Genomic DNA, 21278 nt, shown 5'->3' on the forward strand with positions numbered 1-21278 from the left:
AAGAGCAAGCCAAGGCCAGAGGAGGAGGAGTGGAGGATTCTTGCAGACTGTCTGAGGAGCAGTGGAGCACGCAGGAGGAGTGACTGAGGAGCCGACTGAGGAGCCAGCCAGGCCAGCAGCCATCAGCACTGCAGCAGCAGGACACCAGGAGCAGCTTAGAGGTGGCACTCTGCCTGGGAGGTGAGTCAATGCCCAGCCCAGCCATTTGTAATGCATCATACCACCCTCAAGCACATCCAACAATTGTCAATGTGGAGGGACAGTGCTTGACTTGCCAAGCTGACATAATTTTACAGCTGAACAATGCTGTAAAATTCTGTCAGCATGTCAGCCCACATTGTCATTTTCAGGGGTATGAGGGTGGTATGAGATGCAAATGTGCAATGGTCTCACATTGAGTCCACTGCACATTTGCATCTCATACCACCCTCACCCCTGAAAATGACAATGTGGGCTGACATGCTGACAGAATTTATTTTACAGCTGAGCTGAACTGCTCCACTAGTGCCACCTCTAAAACCGATGTCCCCGGGCCTGCTTCTTGTGTGCTGGCTCACAGTGTCTGGTTCCATTGCTGCGTACTGCTGCCTCGCCTTACAGGTGACTCCGCTAATGCTGTCCGCATGCTCTGGGCCTTCAAATATATAAACATGAAATATTCGTGACTGATTCCCATTGTTAGGAATATTTCATGTTTGTCTTTATTTGGCCAATTTTTCACAAATATTTCATGTTTTATGCTATTGAAGGCCCAGAGTGTGTGGACGACATCAGTGGAGTCACCGGTAAGGCGAGGCAGCAGAGGAGCTAGACACAGACAGCACACAAGGAGCAGGCCCGGGGACATCGGTTTTAGAGGTGGCAGGTAAGTGGAGCAGTGAGTCCACTGCACATTTCCTTTCTCGCACCGCCCTCACGCCCCTGAAAATGACAATGTGGACTGATCCGCTGACAGAACTTTACAGTTGAACATGGCAAACATGTATAATACATGTCCATAAGTTTGCTATGTCCAGCTGTAACATTCTGTCAGCGTGTCAGTCCACATTGTCATTTAATGTTTATGCTTTTATTATCCATTGTCAGTAATATTTCATGTTCATGCATTTGATGCCCATTGTTAGGAATATTTCATGTTTATGTGTTTTGATGTCCACTGTCAGCAATATTTCAGGTTTATGCTTTTGATGCCCATATTGGGGGGTATATATATATATATATATATATATATATATATATATATATTGTGTGCATATGTATATGTATTAGGGATGCACCGAAATTTCAGCCACCGAAATTATTGGCTGAAAATGAGCCTATCCCATTTCGGCCGATAATGGGTTAACATGTGTATTGTATTTTCAACAAATAAAACAAAGTGAATTTGTAACAAGGCCTCTGGAGTGCATTCTAGATAGATAGATAGTGTGTGTGTATATGTGTATGTATATATATATATATATTGCGTTTTATAGTTGGCCCCCCTACTTTTGTCCCTGTCCCCATATGTGCCCCCCCTAAATATGAAAGCTGGAGACGCCACTGCTATCCAGGTGTACAGGGGAGCCACACAGGCCCCCTGGAGCATGGGGCCCAGTTGCAATTGCAACCCCTGTAGTTACGCCCCTGCTCCCTGCCATAATTCCTGTTTCTATTCCTGGCCATCTGGGGTGTTGCGGGACACTCTCCACCTCTGTGTGTTCCAGCATCTACCAAAAACTGAACCAACACCTTCGGGTGGGATCACCGTTTAAGTAATCTGCTTAACTCAATTTGTGTCGACAGCTAAAGGGTTAGCCTGAGAATGACTCTGCAGTTACATGAGCTATTAAAATGCTTCATTCAAATTAAATCAGCCTTGGGACTTTGTTCTTCTATCAGCCAGACCGTCTCTATATTTAACATAATCCATCTGTAATCTCTTTCACTACCCCGAAGACCAGGAGAAACGTTGCACTTCCACCTTGTTTCCGCGCCGTTTGAGCAGCTGCCGGAATGCTAATTACTGTGCTCACAAGCCATGTGAACGTATGACAAGCCCGATTACCCATCCATGATATGCTAACATGTTGTGCCAGTGAATTGTCATAGAGTGCTGAACCATACAAATACTTACAGAGAAGACCCTTTCTGGGTGACCTTTGGCCCTCATGTTGGTGTCGTGGACTTGTTTAAGAACCATCCAGGCTTCGTCATGCTTTCCGTTCTGGAAGAAGATAGGGTGGATTTTTGAGCTAGTGCAGTATAAGAAAGCAGATGAAAGCCAGTTCAACGTGCAAAGTGAATGAACCCATGCCAACGACATTCCTAAATATGTCCTTCAACAAAGCCGTTACAATGCCATCCTAACAAATGAAAAGGAATTGTGGTGGCCATTATGGATGAGTGAAAATGAGAGTTTTCATTTTCCCGAATGTCTGTGGAAATTGTTTTATTTAGGTAAAATGTCACCAGGTCGGCGAACTTTATTGGAGTCTTTGTGGAGGGAAAAATCAAAGCAGACCTCCTCTCCCCAATAATACTGCCAACCAAATTTGATATTATTCAATAAAACCCATAAATATTGTTATTGTTACTTGCTTCTTTAGTATCTTTCTTCGCCAATCCTATTGCTCCGTCTAACCCACAGTTGAAACCCATTCTAAAAATATATGCCATTGGTGGCCAGCTTCGTATCCATTGTGCTCGGTACCGGCCCACCAATGACATCAGAGCCAGATCTCACAAATGCGCCTTATGAGATCTGGTGCCATTTTTTTATGTTTAATCTTTGCCATGGATTTAAAGAGGAAGTAAACTCACTTAAAAAAAACGAGAAAAAAAAGCCCTGTAAAGAGAAAGGCATAATGAGCTAGTATGCATCACATACTAGCTCATTATGAAGTACTTACCTTAAAACGAAGCCCCCGCCGTGCCGCCCCCTCAGCGACAGGATGGCCGACATGTCCGGCCGTCCTGCTTCCGGGTTCGCATCCTCCGGCCATCTGATTGGCCGGAGGGGCGATTACATCACTCCCGCGCGTGCGCGCGGGAGCCGCCGTTCACGGCATAGGACTCTGAAGGAGCGGCACGGGTGGCTGTTCCTTCAGAGCGCATGCGCCGATGACGTCATTGGCAGTATGCACTCTAAATATCTCCTAAACGGTACATGTTTAGGAGATATTTATAGCACCTATAGTTAAGCCTTAATATAGGCTTACCTATAGGTAAAAGTTTGTGAAGTGGGTTTACAACCTCTTTAACGTCATCATGCCATACAAGGTTCTCATTTGTGTTGTTATGATCTTGCTGTTTATACTCAGGAGCTCCCTAAAAGGCACTGGTGATGTAGCCCTCACAGGGGTCAGTTGGGAGGCAATGGCTTTGTCACAGATGGATATGACTATAAATAGGGCTGGCACATTGTGCTGCCTGGGTCCAGGAATAAAATGCCCCCCTCCCCCCCCCCAAAAAAAAACATTATGCCCAACAAAAGGTGCTGATGTCTGAGGTCATTGCACACACCATAATCACGTGAGGGAAGTTTCCAGGAGGAGACACTCTGCCTCCTCATACTCCTCAGTTTGCACTACGGGCGGCAGTATGAGATGGGGGAAATGCCACCCGTAACGTGCCGCAAACTGGTGACACAAAACTGCTGTAAAAAAAAAACTTGGGAGTCAATTTGCTGCCCCTCTCCAAGTTCTGCCTGGGTCCAATTGACCCAGAAGGATCCATGGTAGGGCCAGCCATGACTATAAAGTGCTAACTGTTCAGCCTGCAGAGCTGCATGCTGGTATGTTTTTTGGTTTGGTTTTTGGTTTGGTTTTTGGTTTGGGGGGGGGGGTCTGCTTTAAGGTTGTTTTTGGAGATTTTTAAGGAGCAATGGCTCCTGAAGATTACAGAAGCTACTTAACTGATATTCAATGACATTCTAATCTTAAAGTTGATTATCCAATATACTGTGTGCTATATGTCCTCGTCCCTAAATTTAACATATACAAACAACAATAGTAGTAGCCAAAGACTTTTTGAGGAAAATATACACAATATTGTCAAATATATTGGGACGCCCGCCTTTACAGGTAAAAGATAGAGAAGAAAGAAAGAAAGAAAGAAAGAAAGAAAGAAAGAAAGAAAGAAAGAGATGAAAGAAAGAAATGAAAGAAAGAAATGAAAGAAAGAAAGAAAGAAAGAAAGAAAGAAAGAAAGAAAGAAAGAAAGAAAGAAAGAAAGAGAAGAAAGAAAGAAAGAAAGAAAGAAAGAAAGAAAGAAAGAAAGAAAGAAAGAAAGAAAGAAAGAAAGAAAGAAAGAAAGAAAGAAAGAAAGAAAGAAAGAAAGAAAGAGATGAAAGAAAGAGATGAAAGAAAGAAAGAAAGAAAGAAAGAAAGAAAGAAAGAAAGAAAGAAAGAAAGAAAGAAAGAAAGAAAGAAAGAGAAGAAAGAAAGAAAGAAAGAAAGAGAAGAAAAAAAGAAAAAGAAAGAAAGAAAGAGAAGAGATAATAGATAGAAAGCGATAGATACACTATATTACCAAAAGTATTATGACCCCTGCTTTACACTCACATAAACTTTAATGGCATCCAAGTCTTAGTCAGTAGGGTTCAATAATAAAATGACCCACCTTTTACACCTATAACACCTTCAGCTCTTCTGGGAAGGCTGTCCACTAGGTTTAGGTGTGTGTCTATGGGAATGTTTGACCATTCTTCCAGATCTTGGTCGAGAAGGCCTGGCTCGCAGTCTCCACTCTAATTCATCCCAAAGGTATTCTGTCGGGTTGAGGTCAGGACTCTCTACTCCAAAACTCGCTTATCCATGTCTTTATGTTTTGTGCACTGGTCCAAATCATTTGGTGGAGGGGGATTATGGTGTGGGGTTGTTTTCCAGCGGTTGGGCTTAAGGCCTCAGCATACGACGACATTTTGGACAATTTCATGCTCCCAACTTTGTGGAACAGTTTGGGGATGGCCCCTTCCTGTTCCAACATGACTGCGCACCAGTGCACAAAGCAAGGTCCATAAAGACATGAATGAGTGAGTTTGGGGTGGAGGAACTTGACTGGCCTGCACAGAGTCCTGATCTCAATCCAACAGAACACCTTTGGGATGAATTAGAGTGGAGACTGCGAGCTAGGCCTTCTCATTTGACCTCACAAATGCGCTTCTGGAAGAATGGTCAAACATTTCTATAGACACCCCTAAACCTTGTGGACAGCCTTCCCAGAAGAGTTGAAGCTGTTATAGCTGCAATGGGTGGGCCAACTCAATATTGAACCCTACGGACTAAGACTGGGATGCCATTAAAGTTCATGTGCGGGTAAAGGCAGGTGTCTCAATACTTTTGACAATATAGTGTAGATACAAGAAAAACACTGGGTATATAGAAAACATTAATTTTATTATAACATTCAACAAAAACATATAACAAACAAATAAAAAACTGAATTTTGGGTTCAAGTAATTGTTTAGGTCCAATACAATCCACATGTAGACTCAACGAGTTTCGATGGATCTTCTTCAAGAGTACATGTGAATGAGCAGCATGATGAAACCCGTAATTAAATCCTCAAAAAATAATTGGCTACTACTATTGTTGTTTGGACATTCTAATCGAAGTCATGAGTGTGGTTATAGTTAACATATTGTACACATTCACCAATTTAGGAAGCTCAACAAGCACAAATCCTTTTGACATCTTAAGGAAGTTTTAATTTGGCCCAGTTCCCCAAGGACTAAGGACCCACTAAAGCTGAAAGTGAATTGCATAGCTCTTTGTGAGTTTACGTATATCTCAACCTATTTTGGGGATACAAATTACTGAAACTTCCTAATTTCAAAGAGGCTAATCTTTTCTCTGATATTACTGAGTTCATAAACTTCTTTGGTCAAAATCAAAGAAAACCATATATTGACTAAAATTTTAGACCGTAAATGGTTAGTTCACCTAAATCACCATAGAAAAATCTTAGATCTTCAAAAAGTTCAACGTGTAATCTTGCCCTGCAAAGGCTGGCTGGAGCCAGAGCAGCCATCAGAAATTTTGGGGCCCCTAACACAGTTTTAGGCCTGCCCCCCCCCCCCCCGGCCTGACCACCAACATTCCCCAGGGCCCGCCTACCATGTCATCATCCTCCTGCAGTCCCATGTCCTACATCTCCTCCAGTCCCATGTCCTCTTTCATCCCATGTTCTCCTCCTCATAAAGGTGAATGGTTCTAGTAAATGCTGCCCCTACTGTCCAGGCGTGAACATCTGGAGAACAGGGGAGGGCAGGGCCTACAGCTGTGTGTGTGAGGGCTAGTAAGGGGCAGGACCCCCCACATATTGCCAGTCTGCAAGGGATTGGCAGAGCTTACAATTGAATGGTATTGCAAGGACAGATTGCAACCCTACCCTGTTTGGGGCCCCTTGGGATGCCCGGGCTCCCTACATGTGTATTGGCTGTACCCCCCTGATGGCGGCCCTGGTTGGAGCTCAGTAGAGTTATCTTTGTCACACTGCAGTTATTTGTACTTTCTGCCATTTGCTCCCCTGCCGATCCATTGAGCAAATGAAGCCAAGAGGATAAACCCTATGAAAGCTCCACTCTCATGTGACAGTGAGCAGGCCTAGCACCGACTGCTCAAAAACCCAGCACTGCATCATGGGAGGAAGGGGAGTGAGTCCTATGTCCCTTCATACTAAGTACTTGGACAATCACATGGTTCTAGTCAGTGCTTTAAGTGGCCCAAAAGAGGTGCCGGTACTCTATTATAGCCTATAAATTTTGTCCCCCCCCCCACCCCACATCAGGGTCCTCACAGAGCACCCCCCCCCCCCCTTGGCCTGGGCTGGGATTCCGGAGCAGGGGGACTCACTGGTGGTGACTGGTCTGGTTCTGGAGAGAGAAATATTCTTTGGGGGGCAATTGAGGGCGCAGATGTCCAAAATGAGCGTAGGAGAGGTGGCGGTATGCTCAAGAGCCATATTTGGAAGTGGCGGTACCAGTACCAGTGCATACCGGCCCACTTAAAGCACTGGTTCTAGTAGTGAATGGATCTGCAGGGAGCAGGGAGAAGGTAAATATTAGCAGTGGAGGGGTTAGTTCATCATCACATGAACCTGTAAATCTGCCCTGAATAGGCAAAATACAAGTTTACTTTAAGGTTGATCCTCTTACCTCTAAGTAGAAGCGTGGACTTTCTGGCATAGTGGTTAGCGCTCCGATGGCGAAAACAGAGGGAAAAGCACAGACCAGTACGAACACTCTCCAGCTATGGAACTGATAGGCTGATCCCATCTGGAAGCTCCACCCTTGAAGAGAAAACAAAGCGTACCAGTTATGTTCACCAACCATAGCTTAGTTTAAAAAAGTCCTTCAATAAACCCATCACTGGTTAGATTTTTCGTGTTGAGGTGCAGATGAGGGCTTTCTATAGTCCTTCGTGGCATTTATGACCAAGCTCATTCACAATTCAGAATGAACATATCTCTGATACTCTAGACAAATGAACAAAACACCCTTTGGGTCACCTACATCTACCTTCAAAACTGGGTAATTATTTTTATTTCAGTGTAGTTACTAGATACCTGTCTTCATACTGAGTTGTCACACCAGCTGAAAGCACGATAAGTGCCTGTTACGTACGCTGCTGGATGGGTAGGGGAACTTAAAGTGGAGTTCCACCCTAAATTAATACTTACGTCCATCTTCTCGCTCCGGGTCACCTGAAAAACAAATGGATAATGGCAATTTTTTTTTTTTTTACTTACCTCGTATAGAAGAAAATATACTTACCTTAATTCCTTCTTCCTCCCCTCGGCGGCCATGGCAATTCGTCACTTCCTGGCTTTGCAATGATTCCTGGGAGCTGAACGTCATCGCTCCCAGGAATCAATGCACCTGCACCGGCCCGACGTCAGTTCCGGTGCACGCGCGTCATTCCCTTCTAAACAGCTTCTGGGCATGCCCAGAAGCTGTGGAGGGATGACGTGCGCGCACCGGAAGTGATGGCGGGGCCGGTGCAGTGCATCGTGGGACCGAAGAAGACGGAAGAGGACACAGAAGAGGATCGCGCTGGCTTCAAGCTGCCCACACCTGAGATGGCAGCGCTGGACAATACTTTTTCAAGGTAAGTATTTCTCCTAAAAGGTGAGTGCAACCCGGGACAGATCAGAGGCTAGCCATTGTGGAATGTACTAGCCCTGACTGTCCCGGGGGTAATTTTATTAAAAAAAGTATTCCCAGGGTGGAACTCCGCTTTAGGTTGGCTTACAGGAAGTGGAGAGCTCAATGTGGTGATATTCATGAGTAGGCCAAAGAACTGGCAGAAGGGGGGGGGGGGGGCAGCGGCATAAAGTCTCTGCAGTTTCTGTCCCTTTTGCTACCTGTCATCAAGTCTGTTAACTCTACTATGAATGAGTCTTGGTGCCGAAATCCAAGGTATGTGTTCTCCTACAGCAAATGTACCCTGTTCAATAGTTTGTTCTTTATTGGTTATGCTGATGACTAAAAAAAATAATTTTTTAAAGAAATGTTTTCACTTTTTTGGAAGTCAGTTTGAAAATATCACATTCTAATATTTTATATTTACAGTTTCCACACACTGGTTGGAACTCTAGGTGCTTTTTTCCTATGTTTATTTGACTACTTCTTTGCTGCTCACAGAGTTTAATAGCTCAAGCTTAGGTACACATGTAGCTTTGGCTGTGGAGTGACTCATTTTCCTCCCTTTCTCCATGGCTCCATGCAAACTTTTAATTAGAAAGAGACAGTCCAAAAGCAAACAGCAGCTGCTGCCGTCTTGCTTTACAAAACTGAATATGCTCTGTGACACGAGTGTAATGGGTGCACTCCATAGAAAATGTTTATTTGTAAAATAAATATTTTTATATAAGTGTAGCCCTGTCCCCTTGAGGGTGGCTGGATTTCTCACCTTTTCGGGTCCCCTGGGTTACCGATAGCAACTACATGCAGAATCTTAACATTTTACTTTCTGGCTCAGTCAATAAAGGGGTTGTAGTTTTGTTGTTTTATTTTATATGGGGAATTGAGAAGGGAAGAGTGGGATACTCTATAACTCCAACACTTGAACTATTCACACTGCTGAGGACTTCTATCTGAGAATGCGGCAAGGCCGCAGCTTCATCCTGCCACTAGATAAATCTGAAGTAATGTTCTTTAGCACTTATCTTCAGGGCACTTGCCTAGTACCCCCTTTCTATCCACCAGCTGACACCCGTCCTCTGACTACTCTACTCCGGAGTGTCCCCCTTCCTGGTCAGGCCCGTAGACACGATCCCCTGTACTCGCGATACTGCTTTTCAGGTTCTCCAGTGTCTCAACTCCTCCTAGTAAGCTCTCCTGGACCTCTGGGTTCAGCTACACACTTCTGGCCAACTGCCTGTGACCATACACCAACTACTGCAGAAGAGGAGGCAGCCGCCACCCTCCTTTCGGGACTCTGCTAACCAGCCAAAGACCCCGAGCTCATGTGCTCCTGGCTTTTATACCACACCACACAATGCACCGAGACATCAGTCTGTGCCAATCACTGGGGCTGTATCAAAGCCTGTGTGCCCATTGGTCAGGTTTTCTCCACTGTCCAACATGCCTCCCTATTGGACCAGTGTGAAACCCTATTCCAGACGAATCACACACTGAGCACATAGAGCAGACCTAACTCACAGATCCTGCTCCCTGTTAAGCACAGAGCAATATAGAATTTACCTGCTGCTCCTCTGATAGGCAGACAGAGCCAAAAACTATACTCTCTCTAGCACCTACCTAGGAGGGTGCAACATACGGAGTAAAACAAAAGATGTAAATCAACCCGGCTAGGTGTGACTACCATTTGACAGTGCTCAGGACTGGCAACTTACTGAGCAGGCACAGTGCACTGCAATGCTGTGGGCAAAGGAGAGAACTCGGTATCCTACGGGACAAAATCACAGGATTTTTAGCAGAGCACCAGTGGCCGGTAAATAAAAGTGTATGAATAAAAGTGTATCTAAAGCCAAAACTTTATATTTTACTTTTAAATGGAGTAGGGAGACCAGGACAGAAAGTAAGGGAAAATCCAAAACTTTACAACTGTTACTGAACCAAGAGGTGAATGGAAATCTTCAAATAGTGACAAATTAGACATAATTTCCCTTTATCTCGAAGATATTTGTTTTTTCACTGTCTGTTGGGTCTCTGCAACAGGAAGAGAATGCACAATAAAGACTGACAGGGGCTCTAAACCTTCCCCACACTATGCAAAAGTTTTTAAAAGTTTTGGCTATAAATACACTTTTCTCTAGGACATCATCTTTTAAAAATGAACATGGCCATTTTTTTAAGCTTCAGTTGTAAAAAATAAAAAAACAAGGAAGAGAACACTCAGGGGCTGACTATCAACCTTCCGCCTAGGGGGCAAGTGCAAACCAGAGGCCTATGGTGCAGCGACTCCCACTTTTCCTCTTCCCAGCCTCCTCCTGACTCCCATTTCAGGCTGAATCTCCACTTCAGGTACTCTCTTTACTTACTGGCGGAACCCGGGTTCCCGATCTGGCCAGCAGGGGGTGGTTGGGGGCAGCTGGGACAGATCGCCTGGGGCTGGCCGGGGGAGGAGAATTTCCAATGGGGCTTAAATCTGGCCTTTGCTCAGATACAGTTTACACCATCCATGCTGGGGGAGGGAGGACGGCGCTCTGTCCTTGTCTTCAACCCGCACGTAGTAGATCAGCGGCAGGGATTTTCACTTCTCTTCACCACAAATCCTTTAGGCATGTCTGTGGTAGAAGTGCAGCCTTTTTACGGGGCATCAGGGCGGCCCAGGAGGCAATTGCCCCCCTGCCCACTGGCCCAGTCCTTCCCTGAGAACACTACATCCCCACTAAGAAGCAGTTAACAACTAATTTGAAGTGAACTGACCATACTGGTTGGTTCACAGAAGAAGGACCCCAAAGTAGACACCATATATATTTCCTTACCATAGTGAGGGATGATGGCCCAAGCCATGGCTGAGGCATATATACCACCGATCATCCAAAACATACATAGCCAGCTCAGGTGCTCGCCTCTCTTCTCCTGGGCCAGGAACTCAGAGAAGTAAGAGAAGACGATGGGAATGGACCCTCCAATGCTAGGGGAAAAAATTGTCAACATTATCAGCAATATTAAACCAAAGAAAAGAATTACATAGTTACATAATATGTGAGGTTGAATAAAGACAATATTCCATCCAGTTCAACCTGTGTAGGTGTGTGTGGCCGTAATCATCTCACATACCCCTGAATGTTCTGATTCTTGAGATGTACGTCTAAGAGTCTTTTGAAAGCCACCATACTTCCCGCAGAAACCACCTCTTGTGGTAGAGAATTCCACAATCATGTAGCCCTAACAGTAAAGAACCCCCCACGTTGCCTGAGGTTAAAACGCTTCTCCTCTAATCGCATTGTATGCCCTCGAGTCCTCATGCAATCCCTTTGACTGAATAGCTGTTTTTCTATCCCGAGATCACCATTGAGATATTTATAAATTGCTATCATGTCCCCTCTCAGGTGTCTCTTCTCCAGGGAGAATAAATCAAGCGATTGCAGAAGCTCTTCAAAATTAAGGTCCTCCAATCCCCTAAATAGTTTAGTTGCCCTTCTCTGGACTCTCTCCAGCTCCAACACATCCCTCCAACACATCCCTTAAAGGTTGAGTTTAAAGAACAAACATGTGATATTTAACTACTATGGGGAATGGTTTGGGAGCAACTCTAATCCTCTTCTCTTTAAGTCCCCCACCAGCGGTCCTGGCTCCTCCCTCTGGCTGAGTGCCCTCAATAGCAAGCCTCTTGCTATGGGGGTACTCAAGCAGGCTCACTCCTGAGTCAATAGCTTTTGCTTCTATGTGAGTCAATGAGGAGAGAGAGACCTGGGAGAGCCACTGCTCTCATGTACATCTCTGAATCATGATGGGGCACAGGCAAGTACAAGGGGTGAGAGCTGGAGGGGGGAGCTGCACCCAGGCTTTTTACCTTAATGCATAGAATGCAAGCCTCTTGTTTTGGGGGTACTCGAGCAGGCTCGCTCCCAAGTGGGACTTACGGCCAATGGCTCACGCTTCTATGCGAATCAATGAGGAGAGGGAGACCCAGGAGAGCCACTGCTCTCATGTTCATCTCTGAATCATGATGGGGCACAGGCAAGTACAAGGGGTGAGGGCTGGAGGGGGGAGCTGCACCCAGGTTTTTTACCTTAATGCATAGAATGCAAGCCTCTTGATTTGGGAGTACTCGAGCAGGCTCGCTCCCAAGTGTGACTTACGGCCAATGGCTCACGCTTTTATGCAAATCAATGAGGAGAGGGAGACCCAGGAGAGCCACTGCTCTCATGCACATCGCTGAATCAAGATGGGGCTCAGGTAAGGAAAGGGGGGGGGCTGGAGGGGGAGCTGCACCCAGGTTTTTTACCTTAATGTATAGAATGCAAGCCTCTTGCTTTGGGGGTACTCAAGCAGGCTCGCTCCCAAGTGTGATTTACAACCAATGGCTCCTGCTTTTATACGAATCAATGAGGAGAGAGAGACTCAAGAGAGCCACTGCTCACGTGCACATCGCTGAATCAAGATGGGGTTTAGGTAAGGAAAAGGGGGGGGGGCTGGAGGTTGAAGCTGCACCTAGAAGGTTTTTTACCTTAATGCATAGAAAAACTTTCTGCCTTTAGAATCACTTTTCCTTTAATGTTTAGAGCTAGGATAAGCTTTACTCCTGCCAATTTATCGGTGTGGGCTAGAACTTAATGTGCCAATTCTCCAGCACCAAACACCTTTCATAACTCATAAGTAAATTTACTACAATTTTATTCTGTAGTGTTCAATATTGAGTTGGCCCAGCCTTTGCAGCAATATCAGCTTCAACTATTCTGGGAAGGCTGTCCACAAGGTTTAGGAGTGTGTCTATGGGAATGTTTGACCATTTTTCTAGAAGCGCATTTGTGAGGTCAGGCATTGATGTTGAATGAAAAGGCCTAGCTCGCAGTCTCTGCTCTAATTCATCATAAAAGTGTTTTACTGGGTTGAGGTCAGGCCAGTCAAGTTCCTCCACCCCAAATTCGCTCATCCATGTCTTTATGGACCTTGTTTGTGCACTTGTTTGTGTCTTTATGGACCTTGCTTGTGCACTGGTGTGCAGTCATGTTGGAACAGGAAGGGGCCATCCCCAAACTGTTCCCACAAAGTTGGGAGCATGAAATTGTCCAAAATGTCTTGGTTTGCTTGCGCCTTAAGAGTTCCCTTCACTGGAACTAAGGGGCCAAGTCCAACCCCTGAAAAATAACCCCACACCATAATCCCCCCTCCACCAAATGATTTGGACCAGTGCACAAAACAAGGTCCATAAAGACATGGATGAGTGAGTTTGGGGTGGAGGAACTTGACTGGCTTGCAAAGAGTCCTGACCTCAACTGAAAGTTCACGTGAGTGTAAAGGCAGGCGTCCCAATACTTTTGGTGATATAGTGTATCTTCTGCTCACAAAACAACTAGAACAATTGACATGCACTTTTGCTAATATACTTAGTAGCTGATTTTAATTACCCAAAGTGTACTACGCTAGCTTGTCACCGCTATTGTTCCTGAATTAAGACAAGTAGGATGCATTAATTGTAAGCGGCAGTGCACATATCGGCCATTACATCAGCAGTATATTGAATTACACAGCTCATTACACATCTACAGCCCATGATATAACTGCATGGCTGCTTTTCAATACAACGATCAGGAAACATAGCTGTACAGAGATCTTGCACAGAGGCATAAAGAGAACCTGTCACAGCCCTGGGCTTTCACAAATTCATGATATGAATATGGTAACAAAAAATACACAAGCCTTCAGTGAAAACTGCATGTCAAAATGATCAGTAGGTCCGGATTTGAAGTATAGGCAGCTAAAAGTGGACCTTCACTCCCTTTTCTTCTTCTTTGAAGAATATTGATCCTTCCCTCTTCCTTTCATGAAATCTTGGATACTTTTTTGAAAGATACTTTTTTGAGGAGCGCACCCGCGTGTCCTCCTTTCCTGCTCAGGCAACAATTATGTCCCTGATTGCCCAAAGCCTCCTGAGATACTGAGGCAACAGATTCCAGGAGGCTTTGGGGTGATCCAGAAAAACCTTCGCATTTACTGCTGTGGTCATCAGGAGAGCTAGGAGAACCCAGAATAGACAGCTGACTTCCCAGGGGCGTAACTACAGGGGTTGCAGGGGTTGCAATTGCAACCGGGCCCCATGCTCCAGGGGGCCTGTGCGGCTCCCCTGTACACCTGGATAGGAGGGGCGGCGGGGCAGCATGTAGAGAAATCACTGTCCTCCTTTTTCCTCCTGTAGCTACAGGAGGAAAATGGAGGAGATTGGTTCCTCTGTATGCTGCCCCCGCCACTCCTCCTATCCAGTTCAGTGGCGTTCTGCTGTCCCCTGTGTGCTCCCCTGGTCCCCCCCCCCCACTGTGCTCCCTCCCCTCTCCTACCTGCTGCTGCAGGGGATGTGCCACCATAGAGAACCAGGAAGGGGTCGGTAATTATGTAATTTACCAGCTCCTTCCTTTTCTGAATGGACAGAGTCATAGTCAGTGACATTGTAAAAAAAATAAAATAAAATGATAAAAAAAATAATACAATTAAAATACCAAAAAATAAAAACTACTGACACCAGTGGGTGAACTTCCAGGATCGCAAAGGTCACATTTACAACTGGGCCCTGGCATTCCACCACCGTGGGGAGGCCCCAAGATGGCAGGAAGGGGGCCCACTGTAGAACTTGTGAAAGGGTCCCACAACGAGAGTAAAGGGCCCCAGGATTAGTGGGAAGAGCCCTGGGTTTGAAGGGAAGGGCCAGGGGCCGGGGGGGCCCTTCATGGTTTCTTGCACCAGGGCCCTGAAGGTTCCAGTTACGCCTCTGTGACTTCCAATTACGTAACCAAAGAGAATGGAGGTGTGGGACCCAGCATGTGGCTGATTACAGCAGGGCAATGCTGGACGTGTGAGTATGCTAAGGTCCCTTTGAAGTTATATGCAAATTTTATTCTTTGAGATAAAAATTGGACTTGTTCCCTTCCACCTTTCAGGGCTTTCTCTTGTCAGTGAGGTTACTCATCATAATAATGGACCAATAGGAAGACAGGGCCAAGTTGAAAAGGTTGAAAATTGCATATGACTTTAGCTGTTTGTAATTCTGGATCTACCCATGTGACCCTGTATGGTAAAACAGGAAGTGAAGAAAAATCTCTGTTTCGAGGATAAATCTGTTCAGATCTTTGGCACTACCCAAGGACAGCCATTGTCATTCTATACAGGTGAGTATTCTCCGCACTTCAACTGGTCCAGCTAATCAAATGGATTACTAAAGTCTCCCAGCAGCTGGAAATTTCCCTCTAGCCTGGCTGCCAATTGGCTGGCAGGATAGCGTGATGGCGTCCTCAAAACCTGATGTGGCTCACGCGTTTTGAGGGAGGACCCTCTTCCTCAGAGCCAAAATCAATTGGCGATTTTGGCTCTGAGGAAGAGGGTCCTCCCTCGAAACGCGTAACCACATCAGGTTTTGAGGACGCCACCACGCTATCCAGCAGTAGAGAAGTGTCCTGGAAGCGAGCGGTGCCCATTTCCTATATGCTTGTTCATATGCTACGTTTGTGAGTATATTGTACGCTACCCTTCTTTGATTTTAATAAATGTTTAAGTGGTAATGCACAAGGTCGGTGTGCCCTTCTCTTGTTGTTTTCTTGTAGTGCCTTTTGGATACTCTTGGTCCTGAGGGGGGCAGCAAGACCACTTCATTTGTGTCATAAAACCACCTAAAACATTCACCTTCCCGCGTACCACTTGAGCGCAGGAGAGATATTGTTGTTAATTGGCTGGCAGGAACAGTAAGATCAGCATCACTACTCCTGTCAGCCAGCAGCCAAGTAGTGATTGGCCACTGGAGAAAGTTGGGAAAGTTTCAGGCTGTGCTCTCTTTTCCTCCAACTCCTCCATCTTGCCACTAAGAAGGTGTGTGACCAGTGGGAGGAGACGATTAAAACCTGCTGTTGAAGACACAGAATAAATATAGTAAAACTAAAGAATTAGAATTGGAACCCCGTCAGGTTTTTATAGTTGTCTTTCCCCCCCGTTAGGGAGACTCGCCCCCTCTTTTTGTCCTGTTTACTGTCATCACAAAGAGTGAAAGTTAGGGAAAAATCACAAATGTTGTCATCAGAACAGCAATAGAGGGGAAATCTTCCAATGGGGACACTAGCTCTGGTGACAACCAGGGATTCTCACATTGGAGACATTTTATCGTTATAGTGTTAGAATGATTCGTTTTTGGAATGCATTTAGTATATTAGGATTCGTTTTATATATTCGTTGTTTTCAAATTTGAATTTCCGAAGACAGCTATTATTCTATTCTATTCTAATCTAATCTATTCTATTTTTTCTATTCTATTCCATTCTATTAATTTCTTTTTCTCTCTTTTATTTTCTATTCTTTTCTATTCTATTCCTTTATTTTCTATTCTATTCTGATTTATTCTATTATTTTCTATTCTGTTCTATAAAGCAGCCTAAGTAGGTATCATAATCTTATTTCACTTTTTTACCTTACTGTATTTATTGCAATATGTTTCCATTTCAAATTCGAATCCATTTTTACATTTGGATAATTAATTTCATTATAATTTATTTTGGATTAGTTGAAATTCGTTCCTATTGTGAATTGGAAATTTGGATACAACAGAATCTCCTAATCTCTGATTTTTCTGCCAAATTGCTGCTACTCCCGGACGTGCTGGCAGTGGGTTGTTTTTCTGCCTCTTAACTCCTCTATATGCCTATGTGTGCAAGGACACATGGGCTAACATGCCCAGGCATTAAGAGGCAGAAAAAAAAGAGCAGCATTAAAAACATTCAGTGCCCCTCCAGCGCTCACTGGATCACTGGGCTGGAGAGGGGGCGGGGACGGGTACAGCTGGTTTTTGGCTCTGAGTCAAGCGCTGAGAGCCAGAGCCAGAGCCAACTGTTGATCAGGCAGCTGGGTAGATAGCAAACAACATGCTTCCAGAGCCTGGAGCAACTCATTGACGTCAGCCGACCGTGGGCTGTTGGTCAGTGACATCACAAGAGGGGCTGCCATCCAGCGACATCACTGGGTGACCCCGCCTCTTTAGTTATTTAAAAGCTGATGGTGTAGCCAGCAGAGGTCAGGAGCCTTCCTCAGGACCAGAGATTGTTTTTTTTTTTTTTTCGGTTCGTCAGTGGCAGCGGGCAGTGGGATTGACGATGGATATACAGCAAGGGACTTATAAAAACTTGTGTTGTCATTTACTTTGTACACTTTTTTGGTGAATGTGTAGGGGTACTATGTATCCCCTACTCATTCACATTGGAGAGGTACGGGATCTGGGGGCCCCCTTGTTAAAGGGGACTTCCAGATTCTGATACGCCCTCCCCCACCCGCAGATCCCAAAACCACCGGCCAGGGTTACGGGGAAGAGGCCCGTGTCACCATCAACATAGGGACAAGGTGCTTTGGGGCAGGGGGGTCAAAGCCCCCTGCCCAGTGGTGTATTTCGGTTTTGTGCTGCCCTAGGCCTGACTAAACTTGGGCACCCCCCAATTTAAATATGACCCACCCCTTCCTGTAAAGGCAACACCCCTTCATGTTTATGACCCACCCTGTTATCTGTAAACCACAGACTACAACCAGTTTGTCAGTGCCCATCAGTGCCTGATCAGTTTCCATAAGTTCAGCCTCATCAGTGCAGCCTTATCAGTGCAGCCTCATTACTGCCCACCAGTGCAGCCTCATCAGTGGCCATCAGTACAGCCCCATCAGTGGCCATCAGTACAGCCCCATCAGTGGCCATCAGTACAGCCCCATCAGTGCATCATATCAGTGCCCATCAGTGCATCATATCAGTGCCCATCAGTGCAGCCTCATCAGTGGCCATCATAGCAGCTTCATCAGTGGCAGTCATTGCAGCCTCATCAGTGGCCATCAGTGCAGCATATCAGTGCAGCCCCATCAGTGAAGCTTATCAGTGCCCACTTTTTTGCTGCCCCCCCTGCAAAGTGCCGCCCTAGGCCTGGGCCTTGTTGGCCTAGGCCAAGTTACAGCACTGCCCCTGCCCCAATGCACCCCCCCATGTTAAGGCATATGGCCTGCTATGGTTTATGAGGGGGGGCTTCCCGCTCGTTACCCTCTTTACTGGCTTGTCAGGCTGCATGCTCAGATAAGGGTCTGGTATGGATTTTGGGGGGGATCCCACGCCTTTTTTTTAGATTTTGGGATGGGGGTTCCCCTCATATCAGACTTAGGGTTTTTTTTTAAATATTGCTGTGGGGTTTCCCTAAAAATCCATACCAGACCCGATTGGGGGGGGTGACCCCCTTGCCATTTTCTTCACATTTTTGTATTGCCGGCAATCGTTTTTTTTACTTTCAGCTGTCAGCGGGATTCCCGCTGACAGCTGATGATTCATCCATTTCCTGGCCGGCTGGCTCGCTCCCTGACAACCAGCTATTTACTGGTTGTTTAGGATGCCGGCGGCCCCGCTCCTTAACGCTGCAGCTATTATTTGTAGCTTACACACTAGGTTAATCATTGCAAAACGCTGGCAAAAATGCTAAAACAGTAGCATTTTTTTGTCCAGCGTTTCTAATGCAGTTTTTAGCTTTCTAGCGTGCATGAATCCTTATTGGCATTGCCCTTGTATTGTAACGGTCGATAACAACGTTTAGTGAAAATCCTTGCCACTATCAAGCCAAACGCCTCCTAAAAACTTCAATACATTGACCTTGCCCTCAAGACAATTTGCTATTCTATATTATAATAGTTCACTGCCCCCCCCCCCCCCCCCCCACTCCTTCCTCCTCAATCTCAGTCTCTTGGTGTTTTCAAAGTTCCCAGCCATACATATATTGTGTCCCCGATTGACTACTCACCCTACTCCAGACAGAAGCCGACAGAATAGGAAGGTCCCATAGCCTTGAACAAAGGAGGAGAAGAAGGCGAATACGCTGTTGACAGAGAGGGACATGAGGAGACACTGTCTTCTGCCCATACGGTCTGCCAGTCCTCCCCACAAGAAGGCGCCCACCATCATGCCAAGATACACGATGAGACCTGCAGTAAAACAACAATCAGGACTTAGAGGACTATTCCATACAGTAGATTCTATTGATTAGGTAACATTTGGCCATTGGATCTAAAAATACTTTACACCGCCCAACTCTGAGATTGGTATGGTGGCCACACACTTCCATTTTCATTCCATTTATGATCCGTGTGCGATTCAATTTTGCCCTTTCGCTGCCAGAGCCGTTGCAATTTTTTGTGCACATGATTAAAACTTCTATATATACACTATATTGTCAAAAGTATTGGGACGCCTGCCTTTACATGCACATGAACTTTAATGGCATCCCAGTCTTAGTCCGTAGGGTTCAATATTGAGTTGGCCCACCCTTTTCAGCTATAAGAGCTTCAACTCTTCTGGGAAGGCTGTCCACAAGGTTTAGGAGTGTGTCTATGGGAATGTTTGACCATTCTTCCAGACAGGCATTTGTGAGGTCCGGCACTGATTTTGGACAAGAAGGCCTGGCTCGCAGTCTCCACTCTAATTCATCCCAAAGGTGTTCTATCGGGTTGAGGTCAGGACTCAGGCCAGTCAAGTTCCTACACCCCAAATTCGCTCATCCATGTCTTTATGGACCTTGCTTTGCGCACTGGTGCGCAGTCATGTTGGGACAGGAAGGGGCCATCCCCAAACTGTTCCCACCAAGTTGGGAGCATGAAATTGTCCAAAATGTCTTGGTATGCTGACGCCTTAAGGGTTCCCTTCACTGGAACTAAGGGGCAATGCCCAACCCCTGAAAAACAACCCCACACCATAATCCCCCCTACACCAAATGATTTGGACCAGTGTGAGTTTGGGGTGGAGGAACTTGACTGGCCTGCACAGAGTCCTGACCTCAACCCGATAGAACAATTTTGGGATGAATTAGAGCGGAGACTGGCCAGGCCTTCTAGTCCACATCAATTCCTGACCTCACAAATACGCTTCTGGAAGAATGGTCAAACAATTCCTACAGTCACACTCCTAAACCTTGTGGACAGCCTTCCCAGAAGAGTTGAAGCTGTTATAGCTGCAAAGAGTGAGCCAACTCAATATTGAACCCTACGGACTAAGACTGGGATTCTATTAAAGTTCATGTGTGTGTAAAGGCAGGCGTCCCAATACTTTTGGTAACATAGTGTACATTTAGTTTTTAAAATTATAGGTGGAGGTAACAATTATTAAAAAAAAACATTGTAGGCCTGAAGATTACATAATACCCCCCAAACATCATATCTTTTCTGAAAGCAGACACCCTAGGCCAGTAATGACTAACCTTTGCAACCCAGATGTTTTGGAACTACATTTCCTATGATACTCATACACTCTGCAGTGTAGGTGAGCATCATGGGAAATGTAGTTCCAAACCATCTGGGGTGCCAAGGCTTGCCATTACTGCCCTAGAGAATAAAATAGTGGCAATTCCAATTTTTGATGTCACACGAAATTACTGCAAAGGTAAAAGTATAAGTAAAAAAATAAATTAAAGGTAATTTTAGGGCACACAAAAGCAATAAATGACCCATTTTTGGTAAAATAAAAAAAGATGAGGTTGCACCAAATAAATTAATACCCAATATGCCAAACCTTAATTTTACATAGCCCATGAAATAGGGGAAACTTCAGTACCCTGTATTTTCCATAGGCAACAATTTAACCACTTGCCGACCGCTCACGTTGAGGGTACTGCGGCAAAGTGGCTCGTTATCGTCCAGCGACGTAGACCTACATCGCTGGACAACGCCCCCTCTCTATATTCAGACACAGCGGGAGTCGGGCCAGGGGAGGAGAGGCAGTGATCACCGCCGCTCTTCCCCGATCGTCGGGGATCGAGTGTGGAAATCCGCCCGCTTGTGTAAACAAAGTGGGCGGATCTCCTAAGTGACAGACAGTCACAGATTACAGGATTCAACATAGCTGAACCTGCGATCTGTGTCTGTGTCACACAATCCCCTCCCCCTCCACACGTCAGTAAGCATGAGACATACATTTAACCCCTTGATCACCAATAAAGTTAACCCCTTCCCTGCCAGTGTCATTATTACAGTAACAGTGCATATTTTTAGCACTGATTACTGTAGTAATGTTACTGGTACCCCCAAAAGTGTCAAAAATGTCAGTTAGGGGTCCGATCTGTCCGCCGCAATGTCGCAGTCCCGCAAAAAAAAATCGCAGATTGCCGCCATTACTAGTAAA

At 45.5% G+C, this 21278-nt stretch overlaps 1 protein-coding gene across 1 annotated transcript in view; it reads right to left on the minus strand.

Moving 5' to 3' along the window:
• SV2A (synaptic vesicle glycoprotein 2A) overlaps positions 1-21278 on the minus strand; it is a 113501-nt gene that overhangs the window by 57389 nt on the left and 34834 nt on the right. The window contains exons 2-5 of the mRNA XM_082242559.1: positions 18910-19090; positions 10936-11087; positions 7139-7272; positions 2117-2206 (exon numbers count right to left, since the gene is read on the minus strand). Of these exons, the coding sequence (XP_082098685.1) occupies positions 2117-2206; positions 7139-7272; positions 10936-11087; positions 18910-19090 (557 nt within the window). The remainder of the gene's footprint in view (positions 1-2116; positions 2207-7138; positions 7273-10935; positions 11088-18909; positions 19091-21278) is intronic.

This window comes from Pelophylax lessonae, assembly GCF_965119305.1.
Source record: "Pelophylax lessonae genome assembly, chromosome: 13".
In the NCBI taxonomy this organism is placed as follows: Eukaryota; Metazoa; Chordata; class Amphibia; order Anura; family Ranidae; genus Pelophylax; species Pelophylax lessonae.